The following is a 17,941-nucleotide window of genomic DNA, read 5'->3' on the forward strand; positions in this document are numbered from 1 at the left end:
ATGTGCTCCAAATAAGTGTCTGAGATGGTAAAATAAGTAAATGTTAGACCAATTGTCATATATTTGATTCTCCCTATCAATGCTTTAATTTCTTGGACAATCATACTCAGTGCGATTAACCTAATTAGCATTGTTTGCAGGCTGCTGTGTAGTGCACACTGAAATTTAATGGCTATGATTCCCAGGTTTTTTTTACAAAAACATCAGGAATTCTAGTGTTACATATTTGCTAATATACAGTGAGCAAATGTCCTTATACAAAATATTTTTGTCCTTGACTAAACCATGCGACGCGGATAAATGAGCAACCATGTTGGTTGTGCGTCGACGATGTCGAATTTGAAAATATGAAAATCTCGAATAGAGAATATGAATGGAAGAGTACTATAGTTTCATTATCAACCAACTGAAGATAGCATGTAATAGATTCAGCCACGTTGTTGGAATGACTTGGTGCCACTGTTTTTGAGTTGCCATCATCATACCTTTCCTTCTTGTCATAAGTTCTGCTAGATGAACTGAGAAAATTCCTTCTAAACCAGGCCAGCCAGCCATTTTTTCTACGGTGGAAAAACTTTTTTCGAATTATAAATATAAAGATGAAAAATTAAGTAGTATATCATAATAAATTTAAGGATAAAAACGAAAATTATGAAAAATATAAAATATAAAAATGTAAACAAATTGTACTTAAATTGCATCATGAACTTTTGTCGATCAATTTATTCAAAAATATAACTAATTTTGTCAGAAAAAATACACATTCTTTGAATAAATAAATAATATGAGTACTCATGATTCATGCATAGCCTCAACTTGAGCTTGTTGGGTATTTTGACTAAAATAAGAAAACTTAAATTTAATGGGTCATGCCTATCGATATCGGCTAAGTATATTATGATTCATGAATACTCGCAACTTGGACTTATTGAATATTTTGACAAAAAAATAAACAAAATTTAAATTTATAGGTCATGACTAGGCTGGAATATCGTACCGAAAATCCTATGCCGTATATAGTACCGAAAATTACGATATAAGAAAATTCATACCGATATCGTACCGAAAATCCTATACCGTATATAGTACCAAAAATTACGATATAAGAAAATTCATACCGATATCGTACCGAAAATTTCGGTATATAATTACCGAATATTTCGATACATATAAATAGCATACCGCTTATATCGAAATTGTACGATATACCGAAATTTCGGTACGTTGTCAGTATATACTGTTTTATACCGAAAAAAACCTTACATTTTAAATTTTTATAAATTTGTTGTTTTAATATATTATATTTTTTAAAATTTTTGTATATTTTTTCGGTATTTCGGTATATATCGAAATTTTCAATTGTATAACGTTACCGTACAGAAAAATTTGGTATTGTAACTGTACCGTACCGAAATCTTCGGTATACCAAAAATTCGATAAATTCAAGATTTTTTCGGTAAGGTAATCACGGTATACCGAAAATTCGATATTTTTTCTCATCCTTAATCACGACTATTTATATATGCTGAGTATTGGTCAAAAGTTTGTCGGCTCTTGCCCACAAATTGGTCCGCCCCTGAGCCAAAAGCACCGTTCCTTGCTACTACACCTAATCCCACCTGTCCTCTGCATCAACACTGATCTCCATTGACCCTGATGGTGGTCCAACAGTAGGGGAGAACACGATACAGAAGACCTTTTTTATATTTTATTTGATATAAATGAAGAAAAATAAATAAATTATATCTTTTTTATTTCACTTTATTTTAATTTTTTTAAAATTTAATCAAATTTAGCTAAGATTTGCAACATAAAACTAAGTTCTTCGATGTTACACTATAAATAATACTCAAACCTTATTACAAGAACTACCGAGTGTTTACATAAAATTTTTCGTACGGACTCACACATTGTATTACGTGACAAAAAATGAATTTTTTTTATAGTCAATCAAAGTTATGACTATGTTTGATTCAAATGATGAGATAATTGAATATTAGTAAATAAATTATAAAAATAATAATAGATGATGGTGTTTAAAATGTTATGGTTGGTTTTGATTTTTATGAATAGAATTAAGGAAGGTTTGATATTATACCCAAGCAAATTTTGAGCATCTTCTTTTATTATTATTTTGGGTAGGGCAAAGGGTATTTTGGGAATAAAATGGGAGTATATGTGTAGGTGGTTGTAGTTATCAAAATTTTTTTAGACTAAAACCATTTTCATTATATATTTAATAATTTTAGTTATTAAACTTCAACACAACTTTGTCATTTCTTAGCTTGATAAAAAAGATTTAATTAAAAAAAAAAATGAAACACACATGGTGTGGGGATCCGAACTTAATTCAGTTCTTAATCACTTTCTGGGAATAATTAATCAATTAAAATAAACAGGGTCTAAAATTTTTTTTTAAATACGAGAGTACGCAACATATGAAATAAGTCATATCTCATTTGCAAGATCACTATTCAGATCTAAGTACAAGTCCTGTACAATCATAAATCATAATAACTACTGTTTCTTCACTACATCTCAGATGATATAACAGATGTACTCCTAAGTCCGGATCTCCACGCTAACTGTCTTCTCTCATCCTCTTCTTGACCCTGATCCAGCCCCACCTATTGTCATGCACACATACAAAACAAGACAACAGCCGGATAACTCCGGTGAGAATAAATCCCAGTATAAACAATGTAAACATGCAATTATATAAAAACATATATAAACGCATAAATAAGATATCATTAACATGTAGCAACTCAACAAACATGAATGATATAAACAATGTAAATCAACATGTCGTATCAGACTCAACTCAGCCGACGCGTCGTCTCAGACTCGACTCAACTGACGCGTCGTCTCAGACTCAATTCTAATCTAGGGATCCCAATGTCTGGATATTGATAATTATATCGAATCTCAGTCGATAGGAATGAATCAACCCTAAACGACATCGATATAATTCATATATCCAGTGTCTGGGCGAAACAGCCACAGAATTGACGAATCAGTCAAGAATTAAGCGAATCAGCCAATAACTAGACGAATCAGCCAGTAATTAAGCGAATCAGCCAAAGTTTAGACGAATCAGTCGATAACTAGACGAATCAGCCAATAACCAGACGAATCAGCCGGTGACTAGGCGAATCAGCCAATGACTAAACGAATCAGTAGTCAATACATGCAGTGGCTATAAATCAATAGACTATAAAATCAATCTCATCAATTACAAATATCAATGTAATAAACTAAGTATGTGATTTAGAGAGACTCGAGTCAAACCTCACTCGAGTTGTGCAATCCCAACTCAACATTAATTTATACATTTCTTTCTAATACTCTGACTCTGTCGAAGTCTCGAACCCCAAGCCTGTCTATACTCAATCTGACAATAACGATATTGAGGGTACGACATCAATACACCACTCAATCAATACTGGATATAATCAGAATTCAATCAAATTCTGTTTAACAATATGATGTCATAATTTCAATATATCCAGCACTACCATATCAGTCAGATATCAATTCTAACATCTCATGTCTGATAACAATTCAATTCTGATATCAAATCTCAATCAACTCAACTCCGAAAATCATAACAATTCCATATGGTATCTATTCTTCAGTCCGGTTTCGATTATACGATGTCTAACATGTCAAGAACATCATATAGGAATCCTATCAGATTCTGACAATACCATAATTTCAAATCATATTCAAACGTAGCAAAACTTACGTCCAGTTGAAGTCTACGTTGATAGGAACACAGTACCGCAGTCAGATTCAAAATCAGACGGACGGATTTCGTAAAAGTCGCAAGTCTATGCTTCGAAGACTTTTCTTTCCCTTTTTCCTCGATTTCTTTCATTTCTGAAGATTAGACATGTATATATATATATATGTATATATATATATATATACATACATACATACGTAACATGCAATAAGCCAAGTGGCTCGGTATGCCTACTGCACGTCTTGCGCTCGGGCGGTCATGAATTTCCGCTCGGGCGCGGAAATTTCTGTCAAGATACTCAACCGATCATCTCCTAGCGCTCGGGCGGTAATATTCTACCGCTCGGGCGCCAAACATTCTGTCCAAGAAGTAACTCATGGTGCATTGGCGCTCGGGCGGTTCTTTTCTACCACTCGGGCGCCAGATGTTCGGTCCAACATCTTGGCTTATATGTAACGATGCCATGCTTCTTCATTTGAGTTCTTATAACCTCAATTCTGTCAATTAATCAACGTCTGATTACAACAATTAAATCTCGGGCATTACACATAGGTTTAGACCCAAAATCATTCATTTATCTCTAGTATCAAACAAAACAAAAAATTTATATTTTTCATGGATTTAATTCTTGAAAATTGTACATATAAACTTCAACTATCCTTCTCATTAAGCTAGTTTTTAGGATGAAGTTAGACACAATTCCACGATCTTAACATGGTATCAGAGTTTAGACTCATCATCGTCATGTGTTAAGTCATCTCCTAATATTTTGTAAATTTCACGTTGAAATTGTTCATTTATATACGTGAGAGCCATATAATATATTAGATGTCTGATATCGACTAAATTGTTTATCTATGATTGGTGAATAGTATTATCCTGGAATCAAATTCATCATCTTCAACAATTAGACACCACCCACATGATAACAAGCACAAATCTAACACAAAAGAACATCACCAATGTTTCAGGGGACCCCACGATCTACATCACCACCCAAAGTAGCCGAAAAGGAGAGCTGAAAGAAAAGAATATGCTTTGATCTTCCCTCATAAACATTCCCTTTTTATTACATATAAAGTATATAAACATAAAAAATAAAGAATTCAATAACTAAGTAATATACAGTTGGTTGCTTTGATGATTAATGCTGCCATTGAATTTGTAGTCCATCGTTATCTTTAATTCATTCCCACTCATCTTTGAAACTCTCTGACGAACTTTTTATCTCCATTTTCCCCTTTCTGATAATCTCTCATCAGATTCGTACACGAAAAGAACATGGAAATTTTTCAAGACTCGTATTTTACAGCTTTTGTGGTTATTATTTTATGTTTTTTAGTGGCAAAGATCGTTTCTTTTGCCGTTTCTCACTCCGCTGATGATCATAATTCTTCCGTTTGTACTGATGTGACAAAAGAGGTGTCTTTGAATAGAGGGGTTAGAGTTAAAACCACAAAAGGCATAAAAAAAGTGAAGTTTGTTGACGATCTTAAGGTCCAAACTGCTGATCGGTTTGGAGGTGAAGATGGGTTTGAAAGTCTTGTGTTGTTGGATGATGCTGAATCGAAGAATCAGGATGAAAGTAAACTTAAAAGAGTTGATGAAATCGAAGAAATGGGGATAAATTTTGATTCTGAAGTGAAAAGTTCCGAGAAACAATATTTTGATGCTAGGGAGATGAATGATGTTGATGCCCAAAATAAGGAGTCTGAAATTACTGAAATGCTTGTTGAAAAGGATCGTGGTGATAATACAATCGATATGGTTTCGGGAGAAATTAATGAAATGCTTGCTGAAAACGATGGTGGAGAAGATAAAATTGATATAAGTTCGGGAGAGAAGGGTCTAATTATTGAAGAGCGGAAGAATGAAATTGTATTGGAGTGCGATGATATGAAAAATAATCAAAAACAAGAAAATGGAGCTGTGGGTTTCGGAGAGAATGAGGGATTAAGTGGTGGAGATGAGGCGGACGTGGTGAAACTGAGAGATGACGGTGTTCTTGTTGATGATGATGATGATGATGATTGGGAAGGAATAGAGAGGAGTGAATTGGAGAAAGTATTTGCAGAGGCTGTTAATTTTGTGGAGTATGGAGGAAAGGGGAAGGAGAAAGATGTAGATCGGTGGGCGAAATTGGATGGTGATAAGAAAACGAAGTTGTATGGACTTCATAAGGTTGCGGTGGAAGGGCCGTGTCGTGAGCCTCAACCTATGGCACTCATGGTGTCATCCCGTGCCAAATGGTATTTGATCTTTGTTTGGGTTTGCCATGATTGATAATTGCTAGATATATCTTGGTGCACATTGCATTGTCTGTAATTTCTTAGCTGTTAGATGTAGAAACATTTGAAAACTGAGAATGACATGTAGCTATTCAGATAGTGAGTGTTAGGCTTGCCAAATCTGGTCCATCACTGTGAATGACTTTAGGGATGATTCTCAAGTTTTAATTCCTATTTGTATTTTTTTAAAAAAAAAACATGATTCCTCTTAGAATCCATGACATAGAGCGGAGACACAGTCAATGTATTTTTATATATCATAGATGTGAATTATTTCAAAAGGTGACTTAGTGTGTTGCTGTTATCTTGAGGTTGGGTATTTATCACTGACCTCAAAGTATTCGCATATCTCGTCTGAGAAATGCAGCTTGTTTTGATGAAATTTCTGGGTTCAGTTTAGCTAGTGAGCATGCAAGCACCACTGAACTTTTCATAGTGTTACACTTTCTGGAATAAGTCAATACGTTTCTCAAAATAGACAAGGGATGAATCATACAAAGGATGAATTAATAGATCAACTAAGCTCTCATGGGAAGCCTGCTGTAATATTAGTATACAATGTACAAATGACATTTCTCCATTCACATTGGCATTTTATGTTCAGGTTATTATCTCAGTGATAGAGTCCTTTCCAATTATTATAGCTCTCTCATCAACTTGAACTTATCAGAAATTAAGAGTCATACCAAGTATGGGATCATTGTATTGCTAGAGAACATCTTAGTTTTAGATAAAGAATATTATAAAATTCTGAAGAGAAGCTTAGTGCTGTGAGAGCCTAGGTCCAAACTCCAAAGATCCTCGAAAAGCTATCACGGTATAGTTTGATTGCTAGTTATATAACAGGGTTGGTTGAAAGCCGCCATATATGAGTGATGGAGACAACTAATTCCATTGTGCAAGGAATGCATGGCAAAAGCTCGGAAACATGAGTCATGAGGAGGCTATGGAGGAGTATGTCAGAAATCTGTCGGAAAGCGCACCTCATTGGATGCCTGGATATTCAGCGGTAAGATTATCGTTTCTTGATTCTTCTACGTATTCTGATTTCTGCATGTAAAAATGTCCTACATTATATTACTGAACTTTTTCTGCAGAATACTGATACGCGAAGTTCTTTGAAGTTTGAAACTGATACCAATTCTGATTCCGAACCCATATCAAGCCCTGTTTCTGAACCCATATCAAGCCCTGTTTCGGAATGTGGAAGGTTGGGATGGTTTTCATTTCCTTTCTGGTTCTTGTTTTTGACTTCCGATTTTGGACCTTTCGAAAATGTTCAAGCATGTATTGATAGCCTATTTCATTCCTATGTAGGAAATTGGAGCTGAATGCCACTGATATAGGTGATTCTAACATCGGTCCAAGTTATGTGGAGAATGTGACGGCTGACTCGGTCTGTACCTTGCTTCCCATCTGAAAATGTAACAATATTTATGGTTTGGTCTATTTGTATGCTGCCTTTCACCACCATTTGGCTGCAAGATAACGTGAGAACTGATTTAATTATATTGCTCCAAAATGCTGCTTTGCAAGGAAACAAGAAAAATAGAAAATGTGATTTTCATTGCTTTTGGTTGCTTCATCAACTGTAGCTTATTTTTTGTTTTTGGATGTCACATAAAGGATACCACCATTCGTTGTCACGATGTGATCTATGATATCCTTTCATTTACTTTGAAATGTCTTTATTTTACTCTGAAGTGAAGAAGTGTTTGGTTTGGTGCATCCTTGCTTCATATATTAAGCACCTCCGTACATCTAGTCGAGTTGCAAGAGATTAGGTGAATTTGGATGTCTGGCTCCATGGTAGTGTACATCTTTCGCAGGAAGTCATGATGCTTGATCCTTTAGGTTGCGGTTGGATTGATATATTTGATTTTAGTGATGAACTTCAAACGACATATAACATTAAGTCCACCACAATTACTATTAAAATTACATAACTTGATATGGAACTGATTTGAAATTCATTTTAATTTTATTCATCTAAGCAAGTCAAAGAATTCGAAGTCGATAGGTTTGAAATTCATCGTCTTAATTCCATTGATCCAAGAACTTTATTGAATTTTGGATTGATTATGAGGATCGCGTAGTATGGCCTCAATTTATTGAATGTCTATGAGTAGCCTTGTAAGGAAAATGGATTAAGAGATGCATTATGATTTGGATTTCCATCAAAAGGGACTGTGTATGGCTAAGTTGCTATGCAACAAAAATTAGAATCAATAACTTCGCTTGTAATATTTTCAGGCTAAAGATTAAGCTGCCTCCAGTCGTGTCCAAGGCTACTACTCCAGCCAAGTGAGGCACAAGGTTTCAAGATTCGATGTGTATTAGCTTCATATTTGCCAATTGTTATGCGTGATATATAGTACAGTGCATAATATGTATATATCTGCTAATGGAGTTGATCACTGGCAATGCTTTGTGCTAGCTCGTTTATATAATTTGGCCGAATAAATTTACCAATTTGAAAATGTGATTTATATAATTCCAGAGGACAAAGGATGATAGCTCAGAGAAAAAGGTCCTTATTCTCATTCTGGCATTAAATTCACACAAATAATAGAAATTTATCATTTACTGCATGAAAGGACCAAGGACATTCTTCCATATGTCTCTCTATATCCATGTCCCAATCCGAACCCAGGTCCGGATCCTCCATAGTGGCCTCCTCTTCCTCCTCCAACACCACCACCATCTTTGCCACCATTGCTACCATACCCAAAGCCTGAGCCTGAGCCACTTCCTCCACCATAGGGTCCTAAACCACCTGCACCTCCTCCCACTCCACTTCCTGAATCATATCCTCCCTTGTTCCATCCACCGCCATTACTGCCTCCGGAGCCGTATCCACCACCTTGGCCTATGCTGGAGCTCCCACCTCCTCCGAAGTCACCACCACCACCTCCACCAGTACCAATGCCACCACCTCTCGGGCCATATCCATTACCACCATTACCTACACCACCACCACCACCTCCTCCTCCATTACCTCCACAATATCCACCAATCCATCCTTTCCCACCATCGTTACACAACCCATTCTCATATTCGCAAGTTTTAGCCCCATATCAGCACCTTCTTGGCCAAACATCGTTTGTATAGAGTCTGCTACATTGTGATTCCCACGGTGCAGAAACCTTCCTTTATAGCATCAACAAATGCATAGTAATGGAGAATCGAACACACCATCATGACCAAGAAAAAAAATCCATGAAACCACATTATACCTCTCCATTGTTCCTCTCTAAATACACTAACACCAAAGCTCTAACTCCTATTTATACTCAAGATTGAGGAAAATATCTGAAACCCAGGAAAGATCTTGGGTCAGCCTCGGACTTGGGCAGAGTAAGAAATCGGGAGATCGGGAGCCTGGGGCTACCGAGAGGAGAACCAGTCCCGGTAGAAAAAGTGCTCTTATATAAACTGTCTATGGGTATGGAACAATTAGGAAAGCTAATCGACGGGCGCATAATCATACAAGCATGGGCTCCCAACCTAGCCCGAGCTGTGTAAGAAAGCTAAGATAATGGATCAGAGACCCCATCTGTGCCTTCACATCATGATCACTGCCCTAGCATCTCGGGACAGACATCAACTCTGGGCCCACAAGTATGGATCATCATACCTCGAAATCATCAGTATATCAATCAGCGCACATAAGGGCGATGTGACGAGACTATAAGCAGTATGGATTGTCACTCGTAACAGTGTAAGAAAATAGGTCATGAGCAGCTTTCTAATCACAAGGAGTGACCGAGCATTAAAAACCAGGTCATCGTTACTTTTTCTCTTATAAATACTCAGGTTTGCTCGATTTTTAGGGGGATTCACTCAATGTTTTCACAAGCACCCACTATATATTCTCTATATAACAATTTCCTTTGCGCGAGTATTCGACTAACTTGAGCGTCAGAATGGCTACGCCAGAAACTCTTCTAGCCCCTACTAACGTTCTTTGCTCTTCAAGTGTGTAGATTATCCAGCCCAGGAGCTCTTTTGCCTGGTCACCAGCATTCGCAAGAAATGAGCATAACTTCACCCAGTAAATTGCTCACTCAACTCATCCAATTTAGGTGGACGTCGTAATATCAATGAAAGAACGAATAAACAAACTGCACCCCGTCAAATTAGAAGCTCGCCATCTCATTCCTACTATAAATGCCATAAAGTTAAGGGAAAGTGATGGATGCTGTAATAAAGAGCTAAGAAATGCCGGATGGATGTGGCTGTATGCGGGTCATGCAAATGGAAGGAAAGAAAATGGTGATTCCCAGTGGTAAAGGCACAATATATAGTGGTGCTCCTATCTCTGTTTAGACTGTATCGTGGTGGAGTGGAGGCGCGACGCGTGCTTGATGGATTGGGTGGTGGAGGCATTTTGCATGAATGTGAAATGAAGTTTTGGAATGAATGGTACTCGTAATATAAGGGGGGTTGGTTTTTGGAGGAAGAAGTATGGCTTTTAGACAAACTTCTAGCAACTGGAGTTTATTAAACAAAAATTTATGATCAATAATATTTCTCCTTGCACATGTGAAGCAAACGAAGTTGGTAACTAAGCCAACTTCAAGAAGCCATTGATTTGACAAAATAAGAAATTTCATCCCTCAAAAGAGCTAAGAATAAACCATTTTTTTCTTGCTTTCCTCATCTGAATTCTTGCTCCCTAACTTACTGTAAGGGTTGTGCTTAGCATAAATTCTTCATATATCAGGCAGAAATAAGAAACCTTTAGGTGGGCATGCTTGTATGACAGTAGAGCGATTACTGCAGTGAAATATTGAAAAATGACATTTCCTTCACGTGTATTTTTAAAAATGATCATCCTTAGTTAAATTGCATAATGCAACTAGCTGCATTGCGTGTTTTAGCAAATTGATGTCATTTTTTCTTTTTTTAAAAAAAATAGGTTCTTCGTTTGTTCCACGCTTAATACTTCACCATGTACCTTAATTTTTAAATATGGTCTACAATTGATAAATGTCGTTGCACACTTAATAATACAATAAAAGTTATAGTTTATAGAGTCCTCTCAAATTTAAATATTATATAAGAAAATCAAATAAGATGAAGAATGAAAAAATAGTTCGAATATGACCAAGTATTTGATAGTTTCTGATTGAAATTATATAAAAACGTCAAGATGTTCGTTATGTACGATGAATTATGTTATTTGGATTATATTTTATGTTTCATTTGTTTTAATAGTGTACTGACATAAACATCTTATAATCAGAGAGAGACATGAATTCGATATCATGTTAAACCAAAATCGAATTTTTTTTTACAATGAGATTATATATAACAACAATAAATGAATAAATAAGTAAGAGCAAATTACATGATCCCAATCAGCGCACACTTAGTTTGACTGCCATCAAACGACGCCGTTGAACGGATCCGCCATGAAATCTACAATCGTTTATTGCGAAATCCCATTAAACATAAACCGCCCGTTTCTCCATAATTTTTTAAGAATTCCTTCTTATCCTTTGGCGAATCAGCATTTTTCTTCATAAAAGGGGGGAAAATCCTTTGTACTCGTATATTTTCAGTTCCTTCATTTTTATTTTTATCTCTAATTTTTTCTCAATTCAAGAGCGTGTAATTTTCGGGGAGAAATGGCGTCGGCTTTTGATAGGTGGGAAAAAGATCCATTTTTCTCTGCTGCGGAGGAAGTTCAGGAATCTGCCGACAGGTACTTTGAAAAAGAATCTTTTTTTACTTGGATTTTGATTCTATAATTTAGGGATAGGGATAAATATTGGGCAATCAATAGAATATTTTAGCTTTTTCCACGGTTGTTATTCAGTTATTTGATCCATTTTTGTCGTGCGTTCCTTTTTTTTAAATGCTATTATACGCGACTTATGTTGTTAGATTGGATATATTAAGGCTATTGAATTTCTTATGAAGGATGGAATCATCTTATAGAAAGTGGATCCATGCTAATAAGGACACCTCCGGGCTTTGGAATTTGGATGAGCTCCGACGAGATCTCCAGACAGCCCTTGGCACTACCAAATGGCAGGTTATTTAATTACGCTTGAATGCGTTTAGTTGTGGAGGTTTCACTCGGATTTGTGGTGGTATTGGTTGTTGTGGTGTGAATTTTTTTGCGGTTACTATGCTTGTGTTTTGCAGTTGGATGAATTTGAACGTGCTGTGAGATCGAGTTACACTAGTAGTAGTTCAGCTGATGATGCCAAAGATAGGCATCACGATTTCATAAAAGCAATTGAGGATCAGACTTTGAAAGTAGAAGCTTCTTTGAATGAATGGACAGTCTCACGTGGCAAGCCACCACTGCCTTGGGTGCGACTAAATGATGGAGAGCGCGATGAGCTTGCGTTGTTCCTTTCAGGACCATCACCATCTTCCTCTACAAGTAAAATCATGGGAAAAGTTCATGGTAAGGACCAGGGAGTAAAAAACCTGCTAGAGGGTGATCGACAGTCAATGACTGAGTGTTCGAGAAGTTCTTCTCATTTGGTTGAGCTGGGTCGAGGAGAGGCTAATGGGGAGATGTTTCCAGGGCATCGTAGGACCTGTAGTGCCAGTGCTGATATTGGCTCCTGGGAAATTGCAATGGATGATGATGTTTTGCCTCATGAATCTTCCCATGCACAGCCTGATACACCCCCAGGGAAGATACCCAGTTTTTCACAGTTTTTGAGTACCATGGAATCGTCCATGTCTCAGTTGAAGTGGGCAAAGAATGGTTACAAGAAGTTAAAGCTTACGGATCGCCATCAAGAAACCAATAACACATTGCCTCGATCTCAGAATTTGACAAACGTCAGTAATTGAATTTCCTCGATTACATTCAAAATTATTGTCTGCAGCTATTTTATTGTTTATGGTTATGATTAGTTTAATGGACGAGGTCTACATTTTCTGTGAAGGGCATCAACATATGTTACGAGAAAAACAAAAGTTGCCTTGATGGTTGTGATGGTTGTTATGACAAGCAGCTGTATGGTTGGTATGGTGCCATACAAAGACAGTTTCAGAGGTCCCAATATCAGATGCAATATATTCGACCTGTTCAAGTAGTTTTCTCCATAATTGTCCTATGCTTGCTTGGTGAGCCTCCTGCTTAGTTCTTTTTCATTAGAATGCAGGTCATTCTACAAAATCTCTAGCTGCGATCATTATGCTATACTTTAAGTTAAGCCATATACGGAGTCTAATAGTGATTGTCATAGTTTCACCATTTACTTTGGAATTGGATCATCAAACTTGCTTCTCTAGTCTAGAATTTGTGTTTGTCATCTCTCCGACATTTTTTCTCCTCTTCGATCTAGAAATTTTAGTGTAGTTGCTAGTTGGCCGACACCTTAGTTCTTCATCGAACGCTCATCAGCAATGTTGAATCAGGTCCATGACCAACTGAGAGTTTGAAACAGATTTATTGATAATATTTTTATATACCTGTGGAACTGATCCAAATACAGTTTGATTTGAACCCATAAACTGAAATTTGGACCGCTTCCTAGAAGCTGGTATCAAAATTGTTTCCTGGCCGTGATTCCAAAACCGAAAACGAATCCGTGATCATTAGAATTAGTTGTTTGAAATGCTTAGCATTTATTTTAATCGAATTTGATGCCTGCTTAACTCCAGTATAAGAAAGAGGTTTACATCTATCAATATACCAATCAGATACAAGGCAGTTGTCATGTTGTGGATAAGTGGCCAAAAATGTAAAAGCCATTATGGAAAGAAATGAAGCTATCGTCTTAATTATTTGGTTCCTTTGGCATGAAATTTGACAGATATGCGCCGTTTCATGTGATATAACACCATGCTAGTATTGCCTTTTTTTCAATACTTGCATTCATTGCGATGTAACTTCATAACTTGCCCATTGGGGCTTATTATGTTTTTTCTCCTGCAGTTTTATTGGCTTTGTGTGCATTCTGAGGAGCTAATTAAGTCATTCCTATGTTTACTCTGATTCTGCAATCCTCCTGAGGTAAAATTATTGTGGAGGTGGCAAATTTTCTTCAGTGTCACCTGACCCAGATAGGTATTATGTTGTCTTCTAGCTTGATTTTACTCGCAATTATAACTAAGCACTCAGGATTCTTTAGTATCATCAACTATCCCCTCCCTGTCCTGTATATAATTTGTTGTGGTTATTGTATTGTACAATGCTAAAGTAGGCAACACGATTCAGTTTGGCGCATATCTTGTACGAATTTTATTATCGTCAGTATTTTGAACTTAGGATATGGTACGACGTATCTGTCAGCGTGCAAATTCTTCGTCTTAAAACCAAGGTAAATTGGATATAATATACATATACTATGTTTCTTTATCAGTTGTTCTGATGTGAACTCATGTATACTACGTCTCAATTGATGGTTAGCTCTTTAAGTATGATGTTTTGGAGGTATTTTCTCATGTGGTTCCTATTACAAGAGTTATAATTCTAAACGAAAGTTTGCATTTATTGCAATAGAAGAAATTGGTGTGATGGAAACTTTTGTTGCATGTGTGGAGTGGTGTTATTTTCAGCCTCAAAGGTGGAATGCCCCATGTTTAGGTGTTTGCAACTCTGATTGGACTTCTTTAAGTTTTTTTTTTTCTTCTGTTTCTGTTTTTTTTTTTTTTTTTTTTCCACAGATATGGGTGGTTAGTTGTAAATGTAATAAATAATAATACTAATAGATTTAACTGGTCATGCGATTTTGGACTGGTCTTGTTGAAAGAAATTTTAATCGTACCTATGGTAAAACATTGATGTTAATTTAGATTGAAAACGTAACATTTTAAGGAGTTTTAGATTTTAACCTTAGAATAGATCTTCCGTGAGATGATGTTCGATCATGTCCGTATTTGGAGTTAAAACTAATATTTTTTACATATAAAGTAATATTTTTCATGAATCGGGTCGAGAAAGAGATCTGTTTCACAAAATTGATCATTGAGACAATCTATTATGAATTTTTTTCCTAGTGAAATTGGAATTTTGGTGGTTGAATGGCTTTTTTATGTAACACTTGAGTTTTATGAATGTTTTGGACGTGAAACTTTGCAACGGCGAGTTATGATTAAATAAATGAATGGAATATGACTTGTATGATTAAAAAAATAGGATAAGCCTGTTTAAAACCGTAGATAATATTCATATCTTAAAAATCTTAAATAGTTATTTATTCCAATGTATTTGCTCTTTTTTTTACATGAGAACTTAACGCAATATTAGTGTTTCTTCGCGTGCGTATATATATAAAAAAATTACGTTTAATATTTTGTTATTTTTAAATTATGGTTTTCTATAATAATTTCTCCAGCCAGTAGACGATTGATAATTCATATAAGAATCAAGAGGAGACATTTTCTTATCACAAAAACTCATGTAAGACGGTCTCGTTAATTAATTTTGAGACATATATTTTATTTGAGTCACCATGAAAAATTATTATTTTTTTATTGTAAATATAGGCAGTGTTAACCCCTCTCACAAATAAAATTCTGTAAGACCGTATCACAAGAGACTCCGTACTTATCTTATTAGATGATGACTAGATCATAATATAATATTCACTTAAAATTATAAGCTAGCGAATTAGCCCACATATATGTAGTCGTAGAGTCACCTGATAATTAATGGCTCATTCAAGGAATGAACCTTTGATCCCTCATCTTCTGGATACAAGATATGAAAGACTTGGTGGTGTCCCTGAATCCCATAAAACCAAACTCCTTGTTCTTGTTCATGCTGCTCAACGTATCCCTATTCCTCAACGCAATATCAGCAAACCAAAATGCAGCAATATCCCTTTCATCTGATCCTCCAGCAGTACCGGCTCTTTGCCTTCAACGTATCCGACGGCCTCCAAATCGAATTGCTTCCCCAAAACTTTCCATAACCTCTTCCACGTGAAAACGTCGCCGTTGTTGCAATTGAATGCTTGGTTTTTCGCCTTAGGATCGGTTGCTGTCCACACGAAATGTTCAGCTAATAATTTAGCATCCACAGCATCGGAGAAAGCAGTCCAAGACACTTTAGTTCCGGTATACACTAATGGCTTGTTTTCATGCTTGCAAATGGCAGCGTACACACAAAGCGTGCTGACAATGTTCATCAAGCTACAAGGGGAGAACCCGAAAATGAGTGCGGGGCGATGAATCGGCCAAGTTAGATTGTTCTTTTTTGCTGCCACTTCCCAGAGGGTGTCTTCAAGATTGTTGTAGAAAGTTTCTTGATTTAGTCTAGGCAAATCTTCATAGAATGGACAATCGAGTGGCTCATTTTTATTGCTCATATTAGAGAAATTACCCAGATAGTATTTGATTCCGGTTAAGAGGGATATATGTTTCAGATTTGGAGCATTTGGGTTGACTGAATCGAGGATGTTTCTGAACATAATTGAGTTCAGGGTGCAATCCTCGGAGCCACTCCAAGTTAGGTAGAAAACGTGTGTAATATCGGTGAGAGGGGATAACTTTGAGTATGCTTCAGTATGGTTTGCAACATCACATTGAATATATTCAACGTTGTATTTGGCCAACCACGAAGGGCAGAGGCGGCGTGCAACGCCATAAATCTTCCATGGCCCGCCCGGCGTGTCGGCCGATGACAAGGTGGTGGCCAAGCCGCTGCCAGAAATGCCAGTGACGCCGACTACTAAGCCAACACTTCGATAATTTTTGGCAACTTCGTTTCGTTCAGAATGTTTCTGCGAGTAAAAAGAAAGTTATTTGATGAATAATAAAATATAAATACATGAAAATAGTCTTAGTTGCATAGAATATTGATTTGCATGCCTGTCCAGCATCACCGATTGATCTTTTGTAGTACCAGCTGCTCATTTTGTTGGTGTTAGATGTTTGGTCTTCGAAGACAGGAAAGGATGGTTGATTATCTTTTGTAGTACCAGCTGCTCATTTTGTTGGTGTTAGATGTTTGGTCTTCGAAGACAGGAAAGGATGGTTGATTATTTTATAGAGTTTTGCGATTAGTAAATACTGTGTGTGTTATTTATTTGTAGAAAGAGTTGGCGGCCGACTTATTTGATTTAGCAGGTCCAAGTCCAACAATCTTCACGTACTTCAGAGGTAAAATATTTTGGAATTGGAAGAGTTGTTCAGACGAATAAGAAGTTGATATAACACCTATGAGCTTGCTCTGACGTGCAATGAGTGCTACATGAACAAAATTACAACACCAATAAATTATGGCTTACAAGTTTTATTTTTTTGTAATTTTCTCGTAATCATTATGATATTTTTTATTGGAGACACAAAACAAATTATTTTTATCAATTAAGTCTGGTGCATGCTACTATTTTGGAAAGATGGTGGTCAAATCACACAAAATAGTTTTGGTTATGATCTCACATAGAATCGTCAGTATGGATTGGATATGTTCGATTGGGTTGCTTCGTCAAATAATGTAAATGGGTTGAGTTGAAATCATTTACAAGCAAACCTAAAAAGGCCAGCTTGCGTGGAATGCGGGTTGACTTGCGGTGGGTTTGGGTTGACCCGATGGGTTGAGATTTGGCTTGCGGGTTGAGGAAAAAAAAAGCCAAAAAAATATAGATATATATGTATTTTTGTGGTGAAAGTTGTGTGTGTGTGTGTGTTTTTTTTTGTGCTTATTATTTTGGCTTATATGTAGAAGTATAAATTAAGAATTAATAATTTTATTTAAAAAATTAGAAATTTTTATTCATGATGAAATTCAATGATTTAATTATTTATTTTTTTGGACGGGTTAAGCCGTAAACTGGTCCACGTAACTCGTAACTCAAGTTGACTGAATTGAGAATCATCAACCCACAAGGACGACGGGCTGGCCCGGTCCTACCCGCTGTTTACTGCTCTCACTTATTCTTGATATGATTTAATGGCCAACATTCTATTTTATCAGAATATT

The 17,941-nt window shown here is 36.3% G+C and overlaps 3 protein-coding genes across 5 annotated transcripts; 2 read left to right on the top strand and 1 right to left on the bottom strand.

Annotated features, from left to right (window-relative positions):
* Nucleotides 1-4,843: 4,843 nt before the first annotated feature.
* On the top strand, nucleotides 4,844-8,537 carry LOC142551507 (acyl-CoA-binding domain-containing protein 3-like). 3 transcript variants are annotated; one of them, XM_075660783.1, is made up of 5 exons: nucleotides 4,844-5,997; nucleotides 6,940-7,045; nucleotides 7,134-7,246; nucleotides 7,354-7,460; nucleotides 8,290-8,537. In XM_075660783.1, the coding sequence occupies exons 1-4, from the start codon at nucleotides 5,030-5,032 to the stop codon at nucleotides 7,454-7,456; spliced, it is 1,290 nt and encodes a 429-aa protein (XP_075516898.1). In that variant the 5' UTR covers nucleotides 4,844-5,029; the 3' UTR covers nucleotides 7,457-7,460; nucleotides 8,290-8,537. The 3 variants fall into 3 exon arrangements, with proteins under 3 accessions (XP_075516898.1, XP_075516900.1, XP_075516899.1); XM_075660785.1 differs by having other exon boundaries at nucleotides 7,354-7,436; nucleotides 8,290-8,536; XM_075660784.1 differs by having other exon boundaries at nucleotides 4,845-5,997; nucleotides 7,354-7,432; nucleotides 8,290-8,534.
* Nucleotides 8,538-11,464: 2,927 nt separating this feature from the next.
* LOC142551509 (uncharacterized) lies at nucleotides 11,465-14,497 on the top strand. The gene is made up of 5 exons (XM_075660786.1): nucleotides 11,465-11,746; nucleotides 11,965-12,079; nucleotides 12,193-12,846; nucleotides 12,954-13,134; nucleotides 13,949-14,497. Exons 1-5 carry the CDS (start codon nucleotides 11,670-11,672, stop codon nucleotides 13,972-13,974), a joined length of 1,053 nt encoding a protein of 350 aa, XP_075516901.1. The 5' UTR covers nucleotides 11,465-11,669; the 3' UTR covers nucleotides 13,975-14,497.
* A 974-nt stretch (nucleotides 14,498-15,471) lies between these two features.
* Nucleotides 15,472-16,895, bottom strand: LOC142550909 ((S)-8-oxocitronellyl enol synthase-like). Its single transcript, XM_075659951.1, is given in 3 exon segments — nucleotides 15,472-15,836; nucleotides 15,839-16,739; nucleotides 16,828-16,895. Coding segments are annotated over 3 exon segments (1,107 nt in total). The 5' UTR covers nucleotides 16,873-16,895; the 3' UTR covers nucleotides 15,472-15,675.
* Nucleotides 16,896-17,941: the final 1,046 nt, after the last annotated feature.

The sequence above is a fragment of the Primulina tabacum genome, chromosome 7, assembly GCF_025594145.1.
Source record: "Primulina tabacum isolate GXHZ01 chromosome 7, ASM2559414v2, whole genome shotgun sequence".
NCBI classification, from domain to species: domain Eukaryota; kingdom Viridiplantae; phylum Streptophyta; class Magnoliopsida; order Lamiales; family Gesneriaceae; genus Primulina; species Primulina tabacum.